Source organism: Nicotiana sylvestris, chromosome 5 (assembly GCF_000393655.2).
Source record: "Nicotiana sylvestris chromosome 5, ASM39365v2, whole genome shotgun sequence".
Classification (NCBI taxonomy): Eukaryota; Viridiplantae; Streptophyta; class Magnoliopsida; order Solanales; family Solanaceae; genus Nicotiana; species Nicotiana sylvestris.
Genome location: NC_091061.1, coordinates 40,444,433 through 40,464,321, shown reverse-complemented (window position 1 = coordinate 40,464,321; position 19,889 = coordinate 40,444,433). Strand labels below are relative to the sequence as shown.

The 19,889-nt window shown below is 37.0% G+C and overlaps 1 protein-coding gene across 1 annotated transcript; it reads right to left on the bottom strand.

The window, feature by feature from the left end:
- Positions 1–2,366: 2,366 nt before the first annotated feature.
- On the bottom strand, positions 2,367–11,140 carry LOC104222933 (uncharacterized). Its single transcript, XM_009774266.2, has 12 exons — positions 10,777–11,140; positions 8,728–8,874; positions 8,455–8,569; positions 8,259–8,353; positions 7,798–7,898; positions 7,639–7,676; positions 7,108–7,343; positions 5,805–5,898; positions 5,514–5,704; positions 3,895–4,114; positions 3,463–3,630; positions 2,367–2,843 (listed from the first exon to the last, which is right to left on the bottom strand). The coding sequence occupies exons 1-12, from the start codon at positions 10,996–10,998 to the stop codon at positions 2,689–2,691; spliced, it is 1,782 nt and encodes a 593-aa protein (XP_009772568.1). The 5' UTR covers positions 10,999–11,140; the 3' UTR covers positions 2,367–2,688.
- Between the last annotated feature and the right edge of the window lie 8,749 nt (positions 11,141–19,889).

Sequence of the window (19,889 nt, the reverse complement as noted above, 5' to 3'; positions counted from 1 at the left end):
TTGATATTTGCACCAATAAATGAATGTATTTGCATAAAAATATTTACTCTCATCGTTTCAATTTATGTGAATCCATTTTAAATAACACATATAAAAAAAAAACTTTTGAAATTTATGATTTTAAGTAAAGTATAACATTTGTGTGGCTATAACTTTCTTTAAACTTGTGGTGTTAAATATTTTTAAATTTATAAAATAATCATTATTTTTTAAACATGCTAATAAGAAAATAAATTCACATAAAATAGAATAAAAAGAGTATAAAATAAACCTCTCCTAAGTGATATTATTATTTTAATTTGTAGCTTGTTCAAATATTTGGTTTAAGGGGGGGGGGCAAATAATTTTTCTTAGCATGTTTTAATATCCAAGGGTCAAAGTATGCTTAAGTAGGTAATAACCACTAGTCCTAAGGTCTAGAGAAAGAACAAGAAGGAAAGTGACCTTATCTGTACTTAGCTGCACAAATTACTCCAAAGTAGGAATTGCAATAAGCAAAATGGCTGAAAGCTGCAGTCAGTCAAGTACTTTTGCTTTTGTTCTTCTCATTTACTTGCCTCTTTCCTCTCCCATATTTGACTATAAAACACGCTATTGTTCCCTGTTGATGCTCCTACTAAAGCACCAAAATCGTGCTAAGGACAGAGTTGTTTGACAAACCAATTAATGCTTTCCTATTTCAATGAAAGCATCCTACTTCCTTACTATTTCCTTTCAGTGAAAATATGCAGTATTTGAACTACTCGACACTGTTAAAGATTTGGTGGGGTTGAGGGATTTGGTCTATAGGACAGAGATATCATCCTCTCACGTTAACTGCCATTCCCAGCTTTGCTTATTTTTGTTTTGACTATTCCTATTTTAGCTAACACACAATACCTGTACCATATAATATCACTATCTCTTTCAAAAAGTAACCAGCTGCATGCTCTTTTCCTTTCTCTCAAGTCTGAACTGAACAAACAGGAGGATGTCTTTGCCCGTAGTTGATGCTGGACAAGGTCCTCCTTTTTCTCTTGTAGAGTTTGCATTGGAAAAAGTCTTTCTGGTTTCATTTTGAAACTTGCTTTTTGGTTTGACTTCTGTAAGAAAAACAACAGCGCCTCAATATTTAGGAGTTGATCCAAGATTTTCCATTAATCTTCTATGTTTATCAAAATTGAACACTTTTTATCTTTTACATTCGTCAAAGTTGAGCACTTTTAATCTCCCATTATATTTAATTAATACACACAAGCACAACAATAGTTATCTTATGCTGAATTAGCTCATTAAGAAACACATGAACTGCTTCAAAGAACCATTGAGGCGCATTTCTTATGATTCATTTCTTCCCAGTTGTATCGTAAGAAAAACCTTAGTCCAGCAAATTCAACCAACCATACGCTTCCCTTTACTTAATATTTTATGAAATAGCGAATGAATCAATTTTTATATCTTTTTTGAACCTTCACTAGCATCATTTTTTGTCGAGATCCTAAAGTTAGCATTTTTCTTTAAAAATATGAATTGAGAGAAATAAATCCGGAAGAAATCCATTCCAATAGTTTTTTCAGTTCAAACTCTCATGTGCTTCTCACAAGTCGTTTCCGTCAAAAGATTACTTCGGCCAGATTTTCGTCACCCAGTATGCTCAAGCCTTTGCTCGCATTTGGATATAGATTTAACCGAAACTTAAAAAAAAAATTAAATTTGTGTTAAAAAAAATAATTTTTTAAAATTAAAATTATATTTGAACATGCATTTTGTTTGAATTTTTTTTTTGAAATTTTGTGAGTTCGAGAAAAATTGTCATCATAGGAACTTCCCTAAACCAGATTTCGGGAAGTTAAAAAAAATTTAAAAACTGATCATATTCCATGAACAAACAATATTTTTTAAAAGAAAAAATTGAAAAAAAGTTGTCAAAATCTATGACTAAATGGGAGCTATATCTAAAAGAGTACTACAACAACATAACCAGTATTATACCACGAGAGAGGGTAGTGTATACGCAAACCTATACCCTATATCTAAAGGACTTTTAAATTAATTCCCTAACACAAGTAATTTTGTCAATTCCTCACTTTCGAAAAACAGCGTGCGTTAATGGTTTGACCGACTTTTTCTTGCACTTTGAATTATTTTCAAATAAATCATACTGTAAATATTCAAATGCCAGTTGCAAACTCCGCTACTAAGAGGAACGAAGGATCTCAAGTGTCCGTGGAAATGAAACTATGTACGACTTTATAATCAGTTAACAATTCTTTTCCTCTGCTATGAAACTCCATTTGGAAAAGGGTTGACATAGCCTAAATTCTGGTTAGATTATCACATATGCAAGCTTTTCCAAGACTGCTATTTGAAAATTTTCTGAATGACGATTGTCAAAAATATCAAGTAAATTAAAGTCACTAAGCAGTTATCTTAGTTACACCCGAAACATGATTCCAACAAGCAATAAAAGAAAAACAAACTCAAAAAACCTATGACAATAGATTCTGGTACTATGGCTTCAAAAAAAACTGAAGAAAAGGATCTTAAGGAAAGTCAGGGGAAGCTTAATGTCCTGGAAGTGCCAGAAATACCTCTCAAGCCGCTGTCTGTCATCTCAGATTCTCGATGAAGCTACTCATTTCTGAGAACATTCCAAAACCAAACTCCATAGTTCATTGATGCTGTAGTAAAACGTAAGCGAAATTCAGCTTAGTTAGTTTTCTTTTCGTCTTCTTTCAGTGCTAAAGTTTCTGAACTACTAGAAGCTTGATCCGTATCCTCCCCAGCGAAACCAAACTCATTGACTCGTTTCTTATCCACTGGATAAACCCATCTCTGATATAGGTATATTAAAAATATAAGATCTGCATGGCAAAGACAGATGAAGCATTAATAACCCAATTGGATGAAAGCTAATGCATATAATAGAACCACACAAATGACCACAAAAATTAGTGGCTCAACTATATCAATTAGGCTGAAGACAAATGTAAAAGGAACAGTAGCATCCAGGCAATGTCTGCTTACTGCTCCTTTGGTTTTCACAAAAAACAGTATTACAAAATGGTCAACTGAATCCAACATATAAGCTGCTACAATCAAATAACCAAGGTCATCGTTTATAATGGTTAAAGATTGCTCGAGCTTCTGTTAAGATGTCTATAGCAACCAGTATTGAAGTCTCAACAGTGAGAACACAGACTTAGCATCTTAAAAGATGTTCTTATCTAGCTGGTCACTTGATTAACCAAGAAAGTCCCAAGACCTTGGCGTTGGTGTCGTAATAGAGAGGTCAAAGACGGTCAATGAAACTCTCAAAAGAGTCTGTATTATGTTCTATGGCTTTGAGTTTATGAAACAACATTACAATTCAAAGTAACAGGCAAAACTGGCTTGGATTCCAACGGTCAGAGGAGAAAGGCCGCTACTTAACCAAATAAAAACAACCGATCAACTACAAAGAATATTATTTCAAAAACTTACCATCACGGAACACAGACAGGCGATGTAGCAATGGCATTTTTATTACAAATGCAAACAAATCATCAATAATGGTATTGAGAAATTTGTAAGTCATCTGCCTCCAAGGTAAATGAGCAACAGACTTCAGCTTATAATTGATGAACAACTGGGGACACATCATAACAAAACCTGCAACAATAAGAGTAGAAAATAATAAATTACCAAGAAGCAAAGTGATAGGAGTATATGCTATCAGAAGTCCTTGCTTTAAATGTTTTTAAGAGTACATGCTTCTAGAAAGTGTGAACTGTGCACTTATGGAAATTGTACTATCAGTTGCAAGATGATCTGAAAATGTTTATCACATTGTTCAACTGATGCGAGGCTTTGAACTACATTACTGAGATCCTAAATACCTAAAGATAAAAGATGAAAAGACCAATAGAAACTTACCGAACATATAGACGCAGCTTGTCATGGATGAGAGGATCCACGAGTACCAACTCTTGTGACGTTCATACATTAGAGAGTATATGGAAAAGCACACGACAAGGAAGAACAACACATAGGACAAATACTTCATGGCAAGATCATCATATTCTTTCGTCTTATTTCCAGCATACGATTCCCGATCTCGGAACCTCAACATAGGTATTCTACCAGATCTGTCAATCTAGAAATCAAGGACAATTAACAATAGAACTGTTGGCGGTTTGAATTTATGCTTAATCAATCACAGTATGTAAAAAGAAGGTAGCAACAATGAAGAAGACATTAAGAAGTTTGAATTCTCAATTTCTAATCTCCAATTTAGTTATAGTATTCTACCCCCTAAGCAACTCACATCTTCCAAGTACATCAAACTAAACTAAGCGAGAACCACACAAGAAGCAATCATATAAGATAAGTAGCCCGATCATGATGACATAAGGAACAGTAAATCTCTCTCTCTCTCTCTCTTTATATATATATATATAAAGTGTAAAGAGAGGGGGGGGGTTTGCTAACCTACTACATAGTTCTAGTAGGATAGCAATGCACGCACATTTGATTTGTCTTAAATACCTTATTAGCACACTGACAAAACATTAATAGGAGGGGCTTTACTGTCTTTTTACCAAAATCTAAACATGGTTGTCCTTTTCCTTTCTCTTTTCTGTGTCTCCCTCGTCAATGGTGACTGCCCAAAATAACAAACATAAAATTGGGAAATAAATTAAAGACAAACAATAGTTTCTCTTTTCAGAACCATTTGGCTGACGGGAATATCTTTTTATTGTTCTTTCCTGCTCTTTTAGAACCACTAGTTTTAACGCCAACCTCCGTGGAAGTGTTATTGGAGGAATTGTTATTGGGCTTTGAGGTATTCAAATCAGATTTGAAATTAACATTTTTGATGTTTTGAAGAAGCTGAGGAAGAGCAAAGCTTGTGGAGTGGAACTGATATGAGATTGGAATTGGAGATGTCGGATAATGGGTCTCTTTCTTGTTCAAGGATTTAGAGTTGTTTGGGTATTTCTTTGAGTAGCCACATCAATCTTCTCTCTTTTCCGCTTTCGCCGTAAACGACAGCGAGAAGTAAAAAGAACAAGAGGGGAGAATATATCTGGGTTTAAGATTTGATATAAAGACAAAAAAGCCCCTAATCATTATGCTTGTTTAATTTGTTGTCAGGGGCATTTAAGGCAAACCAAATCTGCGTACATTGCTAACCTACTACAACCATGTTAGTAGGCTCCTGTTTATATATATATATATATATATATGTGTGTGTGTGTGTGTGTGTGTGTGTGTGTGTGTGTGTGTGTTTCTCCTGATTACTAGTCAATGAACATAGTAAATAAGAAAATATTTCGGAGGACTGAGATGCTCAATAAGATTACCGAAAAAAAGGGCAGGAAATATCAATAAAATTTTGCCTTGAACTTCCAATCACTCTAACTGTCTAAAGCAAATAGAGGAATGAACTAACGGCCAAGCACCAACATGAAATTAGAAGACTTTATTACAATGACGCCAAATGACAATTAAAGAACTGAACAAAAATTCATCTCTATTATTAGTGATCATACCTCAATGTGCATCGCCTTCCCTATTTTCCAGAACTCTATACAACAACCAATACCAGAACTTGCAAGTATCATCCATGAAGTATCATTATCAAGCAAGTACAGGAAGACAATGAGCTGGCAAATAAAGTTCACTATGACTGATTTTGCAGACAACCCTTCCATGGATTTGTTTTTATTCCAAAATTGAATATCTGCAAGGAAAGAAAACATATTTATTCTGAATCCGATCTACTGCACGCTTCCTGTCATTTCCTAGGAAGGCCCAAATGCTCAAAGCAAAATTATATTTACCATTCTTGAACGCCAAGAAGTCAAATACTGAATGCAGTAGTGAGACCATCATGGTCACTCCCAAAAGGTATGGATTTCCTTCCAAAAAAACTCTCTGGAAAAAGTGCAATAAATCACGTGACAAACACATATATAATAGTTGAATTGTGTGACAATAATGTATGTTGATAAAATTTCACACCATGACCACAATGATCTAAAGCAGGACTCTATACGTTAGTTTTAACTTTTGGAGTTGGAAATTTTATAGATATTTACTGGACGCAGACATGCAAATTGGTACTAATAAAAGAAAGAAGTATAACAAAGTAAATTCAGATAGAAAAAAAGTATGCATATTCTAGGTAATAAACAGAATATACACAGATAATGTACTTTTCCTGGTTTTCCAATTTTTGCAACATCTAGTATAGGGGTGTACATGGACCGGGTTGGTTCGGTTTTTATCAAAACCAAACCAAACCAACTATATCGGTTTGGATTGGTTCGGTTTTGTCGAATTTTTCGGATTTTTCGGGTTTTTTGTTACTTAAATATTATTTCAATCTTACTTTGTTAAATTTTTGATAAGTAAATATATGTTTAGTAAAAATATAAAAATTTGACAAAAATTATCTATTAAAATATTTTGTGAGAGAATTTTCTTAGTAACATATATTAGTTATTTTTTTAGTCGTCTGATAATAATGTTTCGTTGATGTACACTTTCAAGGTTAACCGAATTTAGTAATTAAACATAAAAATTAAAATGATACCTAAATAATAATAATAATAATAATCACTTTACATTCGAAAAAGATATAACAATTCAGTAGATCTTAACATATGATACGAATATGGAAGAAGAAAGAGATTGACGCATTTCAATAACACTTGATGAGAATAATAGGTTAATAAATATGGAGCACTTCATATACTATTAAATATTATATCCCGCAAGATAATCCCAAATATTTCTAGATATTTTTTAAAGAAAACTCTATATAAAATCTTAAAAGTATATATAAAAATTACATATCTATATGTAGGCTTGGTTTGGATTTTTTTACTCAATACCAAGCCAAATCAAACCAAACCTAATCGGGTTTTTTAGTCGGTTTGGTTTGACTTTTCGGTTTGGTGCGGTTTCCCGGTTCGGTTTGTACACCCCTATTCTTGAGCATTGTGGTGTCTGTATAATATTTACATTTATCTACACACTTTTCAGGCTCAACTACAAATCACTTGCATCTGGATATTTCATGTGCAAAAATGCTATGCCAATGCATACATAGTACCCCAGGAAAAAAGAAGTAAACTATACCTTTAGTTCATCAGACTCCCCCTCGAGCATGCTACCATAACTACGATGAACCTGGAAGGATTGGTCAATCTGCAGGAATAGCTGCCATTTTGTCATGCTCATGGGGCTCACCTCTAAATGCAGAGGCACCTCAGTTACTGATTCATTGAGAGCTATTAATTTATCCCTAAGTAACCAAAACTCATTGAAGAAAACGGTCGGATAGTAGTTTCCTGTTGTGGATTCGATATTCATATCTAACAAGTCAGGTAAAGGAATTCAACTGTGGGAAAATATCTTTTGCTAACAAGAAGAACAGATGAAAGATGCCAACTCACACAGAAATAAAATAGCAAAGAGAAGATAGGATTTAGCATGAAGGTAATCATAAACTTGCGTGAAACAAGTTTACCAATTTCTTCCACAAGTTTAATCGAGCTGCTTCTTGCGTACTGCAGAAGTATCTAATATTGCAGCTTATTCAGCACAGTACAGTGTGTAAAAGGAACCCACAAGAAGAATAAGACACATAGGCCATAAAACCAAGGATACAAGGAGCAACAATAGGTGGAATCGCATTTCCAGTGTATCTGCAAAAAGGAAAAGAGCAAAGAGTGGAAAAAGAAAGAAGAAAAAGAACTGAATGTTAGAATGTATACATTAGAAGGAAATACAGTTAAACAGATCAGAAAGAGAGGCAAGTATGCATACCTTGTAAAATCATCGACCAAGTTGATTGTAACATTAGGTTTCCAATATGAAATCCACTCAACAGGAGCATCCTCCTTATCATCTTGTGCTTCTTGAACTGCCTGAGAAAACTGCTCATCATACCTCATGATCATATGGAATTAAAACCTTATATGGTGACGAAAGGAACGATAACTCATATAGGAGCAAACAAAATTTATTACACCACAATGTGAAATAGTCAAAACAGTCATTATGCTGGCTCGGGAGTTGATGTCATCATGTGAAATAGTCAGAAAGATTATTCTGTTGGGTGGGATCCGAAGTTAAGAATCTAGAGGGTATATTTGAGGAAAACTGAGATAGGGAAAAAATTACTCAGGCATTAAATGCAGAAACTAAAGATTTGATGCTTAAGCCATAAAACAAGCCCACAGATACTGCATACGCACACACTCCAACTATAAAAAACACAGGTGTACCTCAGGAATGGTAAGACCCTCATTTGAGTCCTCAGAATTTTTTAAAAGGCTCTTCTTCTTGTCTGCTTTAGATTTGGGCAAATATTTCACAACAGCTGAGTTCACAGAAACAGTACATTAGAATTAGGTACTTAAGGAATTCCACCTTCTACCACCATAGGTAAGGACAAAAACTTCACAGATAATATGATCTTACAATATGTCTGACCAAAAGCAGCCAATGGCTGATACTCGGGATCATTTGGATCGGGTGAATACCCAGAACGTGCAAAGAAAACATGAGCATATAGACTCCCATTATGCTTCACTGCCTGAGGAAAAATCATAGGCAACCAAGTAAAGATGAGTACTGTGCCACAATAAAAGTGCAAAACAGGAAATGCACATGCATTCAAAAGCAAAAGACAGTATCCTGAATCAATTTTTTCTTCTAATTGAATAAGACACTTCAAAAGGCAGTTAATGGTACCTCGGATGGATTATACTTCAAAGAAATAGACCTGGTACTTTCTGGTCCCCAAACTGCATATGGTATATTTGTCTCATGCCAAATAAGTGCACCTTCACTGCCAAAGTCACTGAATTTTTCTTGTTCGGAAAGATAGAACCACATGTCCTATAAAAAGGCCATGCCAGAAAGTTTCAAGTTGAGCATAATTGTAGTTAAATAAGACATGATGTATTCACAAAGCACTTATAGGAAATACCTGGCATAATCCTGTAACCCCCCCCCCTCCCCAAAAAAAAAAACCCTCCTATTCCTCAATCCTCTACTGCATTAAAATTTTCTCAATTGCTTTATTTTCATTGCATAATGACAGACTTTTCAGTTTTTATAAAGTTTATGTTATTTTATTAGCAAATGGATAAAACGGAATAGCATTATGTAGGTACATAAGTTTGCTATTATCTGTGAATGACACTATTTGAACTTCTTTTATGCGGTAAACGCCAAGCGCCCTAAAGCCACTCCCTTCCTAAGCCAGCATTGGTTTTTCCCACTCTGCGCACTCCCAGCCTCTTGGTTGTAAACGGAATGTTCTTACCACTCGAGCAAATCATTTTGCCAATGATGCTAGTTCAATGTTTAAAGAAACAGTAGTGGATAACAGCTTGCTATAGGATCCCCAGTGATAAAATACAACCACAAGACAAGAATCTATTTCTCTCTCCCTCTTTTCTATCATTCTCTACTTAAGTCTTTTCTTTAGGCATGGGCGAAGAGGGGGATTACTGAGGTAGCAAACTCATAAGAATTTCACGGGACAAGTTCATATCAATCGCAATTGCAAACAAAACAAGTACTTGTCCTCGATCTTTTTTATATAATCAAAAAAACCCCAAGGACAGTTGATGCACGGTACGAAACTCAGTATATAATGGGCTTGTCCTCTACCGTCTCCACTTAAATACCAGGATTTTGCAAGTGGCGTGGTTCAAACTTTACTTGTCCTTTGATCTTACAGAATTATATCCATCAATTAAAATATCTTTTGCCGTGAATCATTTTTCACATTGGGCAAAAAGCACAGCTTAGCAGCAACTCCATTATTTCGCACATCACATCCAAGTTTGCACATCACTCGATTCCCTAACTCCGTTTCCCAGGAAATAGTGTTACCATTGAAACAACAAAAGTTGTCCACTCTATTTGCATCAAACTTCAGCTAAATATCCATACGCAAAATTAGGAAAATAAATGGTTGAAGATTGAAAAATACAAAGAATATTTGAAGTTGAAGTCGGAAAAAGGGTATTTGAAAGTTGGAAGTTGGGTATTAAACATGAATTTCAGTTGGGGAAAAAAAAAGGTGAAGTTTTATAAGTGCAAATCATATTTCACTTGAAGTACTCCTCAAACCAGTTTTACAAACTTCAAAATCTATAGTTCGAGTTGAAATTGAAATTCACCAAATTGTAAAACAAACACTGGTTTGATTTCTTCTTTTTTCAAAAATTCCAAATGTTATCTATGGACAAACAGCAAAGGTCTGTGTGGAGTACACTGGGTATGCTGTTGATGTTGTTGGTGGTGGACAAACCCATCTACGGGAATACCCTGGGTATGTTGGTGGTGGTGGACAAACAGCAAGTTACATGCAGAAAGGAGAAAGAAACTATCTTTCTACGTTCAGCTGTTGCTCAAAACTTAAAAATCAATCAGTTTCAGATTCACTGTTGTGTGCTCCAATTATCCCATTCGAAATCCATCAAGCAATTTCTTTTTATAACAAATTTGTTCACAATGTGACAGCAGCGGAGCTAGCTTGTGGCAAGGGGTTCAATTAACTGCGCACACTCCGAACCGACTACTACTATTTTCTAAATCCGCCTCTACTGTGAACTGTTAAACACCCATATTTACATGACCAGGTCACCTATTAGGTAATTATCAGTAAATAACCTAGTATCACAGTTACAATTATACAATCAGATGAATACTAGTAAGTAGAAATAGTATTCAAAGAGAGAGAGAGAGAGAGAGAGAGAGAGAGAGAGAGAGGGAAGGAGGACGGACCAAAGGTTCGCCTTTGTGGAAGAGATTGGAGATCTGGAGATTAGGAGCAGACGGATCGGAGGAGATTGGCTTTTTCGGCGAGAAAAACTTGGAAGCGAAGTACCAGAAAACCGCTACTCTTATTATCCCCGTCAGCATCTGTCCAACTCCTCCCTGCTGCCGCTGCTGCTGCGCAGGGGCCGGCTGTTCTCCTCCGCCACCTTCAATAACCGGCGGCGCCATTGCTGTGTCTTTACGCTACAATAATCTCTTGCCGACGGCGAAAAGTATCGCGAGAAGTAAAGACTGAAAAAAGAGTGAGCGCGTGGTTTATATATACATATAAATATCAGGGCGATTGGAACAAGAAGATATTTCTTTAGCCGAAAGGGAAAGGGGTTTCCGAGGAGTGTCTTTGTTGGGACTTACGAGCGGCCACGACTGTTAGCAAATAGGACAGTGACACTTCGGAATCTTTTACTAGTTGGAGTCTTTTACTAGTTGGAATATTACACACAATTTCAATCCATACACGTACATTCTCCTTCATAACTTTGCAAATCTATAGCCTATAAGCCTAGTTCCAATATTTTTTCCCACAACTAATTGTTGCGGCCAATACTACTGCCTCCATGATATTCAGCATTCATATATTTGAGGAGAAGTGTGGAATTGATAGCATTTTCTCTTTGTGACTTTGGTGGTTTCAATTAAATAGTAACTAAACATATATTTAAATTTAAACGAAGAAGAATTCAATTAAACAATTAGTAAGACATATATTTAAATATAAATTGATAAAAAATAATTTTGCTGCTTTTTTGCTTTGTCAATGGTAAAATAGGCCGCTATTCCTTCTTATATACATATCATCACCAGATTATAGTTCTTTGCTTTTTTTCTTTAATGGCACCATTAGTAGAATTTAACCTAAAATAGAAATAAGTTAAAAATGAGTAAAGGAGGTTGTACAACACGAGAAAAAGGTTAAAACAAAAAAAAATCATTTTCACTTTTATACATTCGTATACACGGGTATATACAATTAAAATTATACACGTAAACACATTTACACAATGTATATACATGTATTTATAATGTTTAGATGATGTTCTACATTTAATAATTGTGTATAATTAACGATTATACACGTTTACAAAGAAAATACCTTTTAGGCACTACTAGACCTTACTTTCAACGCTAAAATTACCATAGAAGAAGAAGAATGATACACTAAAATTCTTTAATCAGTCAAATTTCAAATTTGAGAAACTTGAGCTTTAAGAATGAAGTTTTCTGATTGTATACACTGAAATGAAAGAGAATACCAAATGCAGTAGGAAGTTTGCGGCAAATTGTCAAATTCGTCACCCAAGGATTCAAATATTTGTCAAAGATGCAGCTTCGCGCTTGGAGTTAAAGTGGATAGAAGAGATATAAAAACCTTAGTGGGCTATGGGCTATGAAGCAATTTGATCTTTAATGTTGATAAGGTATTTTATTTGATTTTAAATATATAACTTTCTTCGTAAAAGCATAAAAATTATCATGTTTCTTTTATATTTTTAACTTGATTGCGCAGGAAATGTTACAAGAAGAATTGGTGCAAAAGCAATAAGGCTTCAAGAAAAAGAAAGCAAGTTACGAAAAAAATATGAACTTGTATAAACTTCATCTACCGCAACAAAGTGTCCACTATCAGATCCAAGAATAAAAGAATCTTTCACAATCAAAACGAGTAGCTATAACCAAGCCAACTTGTTATGGTTTGGTTATAAAAGCATACTTCGGCGAATGAAGAAAGCAGTTGGGGAAAGGAGAGCTCGGCAGACAATTGAATTCATTTCAGAGCTTTTCCTTTTCATTTCAATCAGTTGTTCAGTTTTTTTTTTGCCCAATCATTACTGTGGCTTTTGTTTCTAGTTCCTAACAAAGTTTAGCTTTGAAAATTATTCTATATCCTACTTTTAATTAAATAGGGTAAATTATTTTTTCTGAATATTTCTTTCTATTTTCTTATCTAATGGACAAGAATATTTTTGTTGCAGTACTAGCTCCAATATGGAGTAATCCCATGTGTTGGGAGGATGACAGATTTTAATATTTTTATATAATAGTAGATATTATTCCTTAATTTCACATGCTTGAGTTGAAGCTTTCGATTCAAATTTTATCTGCTTTATAGTTAGTTGTTATTTGATTTGTTAACATCTATCTATTTCGTACTACATATTAACTTATTGCTAATTCTGTAATCGAGAGAGGCGGAAGAAGTAATACCGTTAATTTTGGTATTTATAGATGTTAACTTTAATTTAGTGACATGTAGCTCTTATATGTTAAAATTGATTCTACCTTATTTGCAATCGAGAGATGCTGATAGTGTATCAGTTATAACAAGTAGGGTAACCAAAAGGGACTTACTTTAAAAGAGCATGTTCTGGTTCAAATATATATTTCTGGTTCTTTGATATTACTATTTTAAAGATTAATTTGTATAACTGAGAGAAGTGCAATTAATTGTTCAACTATAGCAATAATATATAAATGTAATCGTGAGAGGCATTTTTACATTTGGCGTGCCAAGAAATTGAAGAATAAATATATCTACTATATAATAAAAATATTAAGTGAAGTCAGGATCCTAACACTTTTATATTATATTTGTGAAAAATAAAAATATGTTCTATTGTTTTATTCATACATTGTTCGTTAGTTTGACAGAGTACGATTTAAATTTTATATACGCCAGACACTCGTCAATTTTTTGGCACCGTTGCCGGAGATTGGCAAAGTCTACTAAAGATTAATTGTTTACTACTAATTTGATAATTTTTTTATTGTCTAATTATTTTAACTTTTTTGCAAAAAAAATAAGAAATGTATGGCCTATCCTCCTCAAGAGAACTAATTGAGTATGATCCTAAAATTGAAAAATCATTGCGGTTGTTGCGAAAAGAACAGGTTTCACGATCTCAAATTTTTTCATAAGAAGAAATAGAGAACGAAGAACTTAACAACAACAACCAACTCCTGCCACATCAAGTAGAAGAACAGTTTGATGAGGTGACACCATGACGTGATAGAATACTAAGAGATTATGCAAGGCCATAACATTTTGAAGGAGAATCAAATGTAAGGAGACCACCAACTGCAGCAAATAACTTTGAAATTTGCATAGGCTTGATTCAAACTATTCAGCAATCGTGTCAATTTACTGTTGATGCACGTGAAGATCCTCACACCCATCTAATTGATTTTCTTGAATTAATTGAAACTTGCAAGTATAATGGAGTCACAACATACGTTATCAGGTTGCGGCTTTTTCCCTTTTTATTGAAAGGCATGGCCAAGATATGGTCGTGAAGTCTGCCAAGAGGTTCAATGTAACGACCTGGCCGATCGTTTTGAGTATTGTAGCTCCATTTCCCCATTTATTGCTTATTCTATGTTCATTTATTGTTATGTGATTTGCAGTACTGTTTGGTTTGGTTCCGGGGATGTTTCGAAATGAGGTGGGACACTTAGTCCCAAGGTTGGGTAGCTTAAGTGAAAAGAGTTGACCGAATATTGACTTATATCTAAATGACTCTGGAACGGAGTTTTGATAGCTTCGTATGGTGATTTTAGACTTAGGAGTGTGTCCGAATATTGATTTGGTGGTCCGTAGATGATTTTGGCTTGAGTTGACGAAAGTTGGAAAAGTTGAAGTTTGGAGAGTTGAGAAGTTTGACCGAGAGTTGACTTTGTAGTTACCGGGCTCGAATTTTGGTTCCTAAGCTTGGAATAAGTCTGTTGTGTCCTTTATGACTTGTGTGCAAAATTTGAGGTCAATCGAAGTTGGTTTGATAGGTTTCGGCATCGATTGTAGAAGTTGGAAATCCATTAGCTTCATTAGGCTTGAATTGGGCTGCGATTTGTGTTTTTGATGTTATTTGATGTGATTTGAGGCCTCAAATAATATTGTATGATGTGTTGGTATGCTTGTAAGGGGTCTCAAGGGCCTCGGGAGTGATTCGGGTTGGAATCAGAATGAGTTTAGACTTGAGGATATGCTGAAGTGTTTCAGGTCTGGTGCGATCGCACCTGCGAAGAATTTGTCACACGTGTGCGACCGCAGAAGCGAGCATGGGGTCGCAGGAGCGGTCCTATGAGTGTTAGGCAGTGGTCACATGTGCGAGGTATTTTTCGCATCTGCGAGCCCGTAGATGCGACGGATCTCCGCATATGCGAATTCTGATAGATGGGGCTGGACTCACAGATGCGGATGCGCATGAGCGAAGAACAAGCTGCAGAAGCGGTCTTGCAAGTGTGGCTAGTCGGGTTCGTAAGTGACTTCTGTAGAAGCGAACCTTCTTCCACAGAAGTGGAGCCGCAGGTGCGGCTGGTTAGTCCGCAGGTGCGAAAATGCCTGGGCAGGAGATAAAAATCGAGGGTTTTCTCATTTTGGGACTTTGCAAGCTCAGGTAGTGGCAATATTTGAGAGGGGTTTCACAAGATTTCAAGAGGTAAGCCACTTTTGATCATTTTTATTCATTAATATTGAATACCCATGGAATTTTCCAACTTGATTCTGTGTTTTTGAGGTGGAATTTGGGGAATTTTGGACTAGGGATTGAAGAGTAAGATTTAGAGATTTGAGTGTCGATTTGTGGTCGAAATTGGGTGATTTTAGTATAGTTGGATTCGTTGTTGAATGGGTGTTCGGATTTTATAAATTTTGTTGGATATCGAGACGTGGTCCCAGGGTTGACTTTTTGAGTTGACTTTTTACTTTTGTTAAATAACTTTACTTTATTGAATGGAATTGATTCCTATAGCTTGTGTTGATTGTATTAAGTTATTTGTGGCTAGATTCGAGTCGCCCGGAGGTTGATTCGCGGGGAAAGGGCTTGTTAGAGTAGAGATTTGCGCGGTTTGAGGTAGGTAACACTTCTAAACTTGGTTCTGAGGGTATGAATACTTTAAATACATATTATGTGGTTGGTGTTAAGGTGACACACATGCTAGGTGACGGGCGTGTAGGCGTGTACCGTGGTAATTATGACTCAGTCGATTTCGTGGTACTATGTAGTTATCATACATTGTTGATATTCATGTGATCCCTATGTGTTATAGTAATTGAGTTAAAATTTGTTAGAAATCATGTGTAGGATATATGCTTATTCTGTTGGGACTCATTGGTGTCATTTCTGTTGTTGATTTATTTGCTTAAATGGCAATTACATACTCAGTCACATCCATCATTTGCATATTATATCTCATTCTCTTATTTATTGTTGCATCATGTATCATTGTTTGGGCTGATTCGTATGAGATTTGTGAGTCTAAGAGACTGGAGAGATTGAGGACTGAGTTGGGGCTTGATATCCGTGTTGTGATTGAGGTTGTGGATCAGGATACATGCCGCAACGACCATCTTGGCTTTATATACATTATTATTATGGATCAGGATGCACATCGCAACATGCCTTATAGGTTTTACCGATTATTATGGGATCGGGCTGCACGCCACAGTAGGCCATATTGGCTTTATATTAGCGTTTGGTCGAGATCCGCCCCTTCGGAGTCTGACATACCAGCAGCGAGCGCAGGTACCATACAATGCTGAGTGATTGAGTGTGATGAGTGAGAGTTGAGATAGTCAGATTGAGTACTCTGAGAGTGTGAACATGAGGTTATCATTGTGATGCATTACATGTAACATGCACATTTGACATGTAGATATAGAGATGTAACATTCCTCAAATCAGTCATACTTAGCATAATTTATCAATGTTGAGCTTAAACTATTAAAATTGAAAGCATGTCTACATTTCTATACAATATACAAGTACAATTTATTATGATATTCTCTGAGTTATTACTCTCATTTTCCTGTCATATCTCTATTGTTATTAACAAGATTTGGACTGTACCTTTCTGAGCTCATCACTTCTTTCAGCCCAAGGTTAGTCCTGTTACTTATTGAGTACATTGGGTCGTTTGTACTCATACTATACTCTACATTTTGTGTGCAGATCCAAGTACTTCTAGGCACGGTGGTTGCTAGACTTGGAGCATTTCCTGCTTAGAGACTTTTGAGGTAGGTGTTTTGGCGTCCGCAGATCTCGACTCTCCTTCCTTTCAGTTTACTTAGCATTGTTCTATCTTTCTAGTTGTATTAGAATTTTTGACTATATTGATGTTTATTAGCTCATGCACTTAGTGGCATCCGGATTTTGGGGAATTTTGTATTGAGTCGCAGTATTTCTTATCAGTTATATTTGAGATTTTTCATTATTAAACTTGTTTCATTATGTTTTTAATTCAAAATATGTAGTTATTGGTGATTGTCGGCTTGCCTAGTATTATGATAGGCGCCATCATGACATGTAAAATTTGGGTCGTGGCAAGTTGGTATCAGGGCCTAGGTTACGTAAGTCTCACGACTCATGAACAAATTTAGTAGAGTCTTGCAAATCGGTACAGAGACGTCTGTACTTATTTTCGAGAGGCTACCAAACCATTAGGAAAACTTCACTTTCTTGTATTCTTGTCGTGCGAATTTGTTGATTTTGGAAACTAAACTTCTGCTATTCTATTCTCTCATAGATGGTGAGGACACGTTCTACTAGACGGGGCGGACAACCACCAGTACCACTAGCTAGGGCCGCGAGAGGCCGAGGTGCAGCTCGTACAACAGCTGGAGCAGCACATATAGATCCACCAGTTGCTCCAGTTAAGGAGCAGACACTCGATGTGGTTGAGTCGGTGGGACTAGCTTAGGCACCAGTTGTGCCCGTTATGATTCCAGGCCTTCAGGATGCTTTGGCCTAGATATTAACTGTATGCACTATCCTTGCTTAGGCGGTTTCAGTTTCGGCCGCGCCAACCGTTTCTCAGGCCGGGGGAGGTGCTCAGACTCCTGCCGCCCGTACTCCAGAGCAGGTAGTTCAGGGACTTCAGACACCGAGGGTACAATCAGCCCAACCGATTGGAGCAGCTCAGGCCCCAGTTGGTCCATCCATAAGTGATAAGGAGCAGAAGAGGCTAGAGTGGTTTGGAAGGCTTAGGCCTCCATCATTTAGAAGGACTTAGTCGGAGGATGCTTAGGACTTCTTAGGCTGATGCCAACGGATCCTTACCACGACGGGTATTCAGGAGACTAGTAGAGTCTCATTTACTACTTTTCAACTGTCGGGGGCAGCCTTCAGATGGTGGGAGGCATATGAGTTGAGCAGTCTAGCTGGCGCTGCACTACTTACATGGCACGGGTTCTCCGTTATCTTCTTGGAGAAGTTTGTTCCACATACCTGTAGGGAGGAGTCCCTTAGGCAGTTTGAGCAGCTACATCAGGAGGGTATGTCCGTAACCTAGTACGAGATGAGATTTTCAGAGTTGGCTAGACATACGATCTGGTTAGTTCCCACAGAGAGGGAGAGGATTAGGAGGTTCATTGATGGCCTCAACTATGGACTGTGCTTTGTCATAACTCAGGAGATTGCATCAGATGCTAGGTTTGACAAGGTGGTTGATATTGCTAGGAGGCTAGATCAGACCCGTAGTCAGGAGCGTGAGGAGAGGGAGGCCAAGAGGCCTCATGATTCAGGTGGTTATAACAGTGTTTCTTCTGTAGGGCAATCCCACCACAGCAGGGGTCGTCCTTATAGGTCCGCTCAAATGGCTCATCCGGTTCATCATGGTGCATCAACTAGCCATGGTTCATATAGTGCCCGTCCGATCCAGTCATCTCTTAGTGCCCTCTCAGCTCAGCGTCCATCTCGTGCTCCATTAGTTCAGGGTTCATCTGCACCATGTTCTTCTAGTAGGTATTCTGGTTCTCGGGGTTCGATTTAGTGTTCGCCACTATTGACGAATCAGAGTTGCTACAAATATGGAGAGTTTGGACATATGAAGAGGTATTGTCCCCATTTCTTGGGAGGTCCAATTCAGTAGAGGGGTCCAATTCTGACTTCCGCACCAGTACTTCACCACCTGCCCAACCAGCTCGGGTGGGGCTTAGGTAGCTAGAGGTAGCCCTAGAGGGGGAGGCCGATCAGGTGGCGGTCAGGCTTGATGCTATGCTTTCCCTACCAGACCAGAGGCTATTGCTTCAGACACATTGATCACAAGTATTGTTTCAATATGCCACATGGATGCTTTCATATTATTTGACCCTGGTTCTACTTATTCATATGTATCATCATATTTTGCTCGTTATTTGGATATGCCTCGTGAGTCCTTAGTTTTGCCTGTTTATGTATCTACATATATGGGCGATTCTATTATTGTGTACCGAGTGTATCGGTCGTGTGTGGTGACTATTTGGGGATTGGAGACTATAGTTGATCTCTTATTGCTTAGTACGATTATTTTTGACGTGATTCTGGGTATGGATTAGTTGTCCCCATGTCATGCTATTGTGGTTTGTTACACTAAGACTGTGACGTTGACGATGTCAGGGTTACCTAGGATCGAGTTGAGAGGTTCTCTGGACTATGTTCCCAGTAGAGCGATTTCATATCTGAAGGCCCACAGATGGTTGGGAAGGGGTGCTTGTCATATTTGGCTTTTGTGAGGGATGTTGGTGCTGACATTCCTACCATTGATTCTGTGTACGAGAATTTTCGAATGTGTTTCATGCAGACCTGTCGGGCATGCCACCCGACAGGGACATTGATTTGGGTATTGACTTGGTGCCGGGCACTTAGCATATTTCTATCCCTCTGTATCGTATGGCACCAGCAGATTTGAAGGAATTGAAAGAGTAGCTTCATGAGCTTCTTGATAAGGATTTCATTAGGCCTAGTGTGTCGCCTTGGGGTGCACCGGTTCTGTTTGTGAAGAAGAAGGATGGTAATATGCATATGTGCATTGACTATAGATAGTTGAACGAAGTTACAATTAAGAAGAAGTATCCTTTGCCATGCATTGATGATTTATTTGAACAGCTTCGGGGAGCTAGAGTGCTCTCTAAGATTGATTTGAGGTTTGGGTATCACTAGTTGAAGATTCGGGACTCGAATATTCTGAAGACGTCATTCAGGACCCACTATGGTTACTATGAGTTTTTTATGATGTCTTTTGGGTGACCAATGCCCCAGCAACATTCACGCATTTGATGAATAATGTATTCCAACCATATCTTGATT

Coding starts and splice junctions, on each gene's coding strand:
- LOC104222933 (XM_009774266.2), bottom strand. CDS start 10,998: ATGGCGCCGCCGGTTATTGAAGGTGGCGGAGGAGAACAGCCGGCCCCT. Junction 8,875..10,776: donor TCCACAAAGGCGAACCTTTG/GTCCGTCCTCCT, acceptor GCCTTTTTATAG/GACATGTGGTTCTATCTTTC. Junction 8,354..8,454: donor TGCTTTTGGTCAGACATATT/GTAAGATCATAT, acceptor CTGTGAACTCAG/CTGTTGTGAAATATTTGCCC.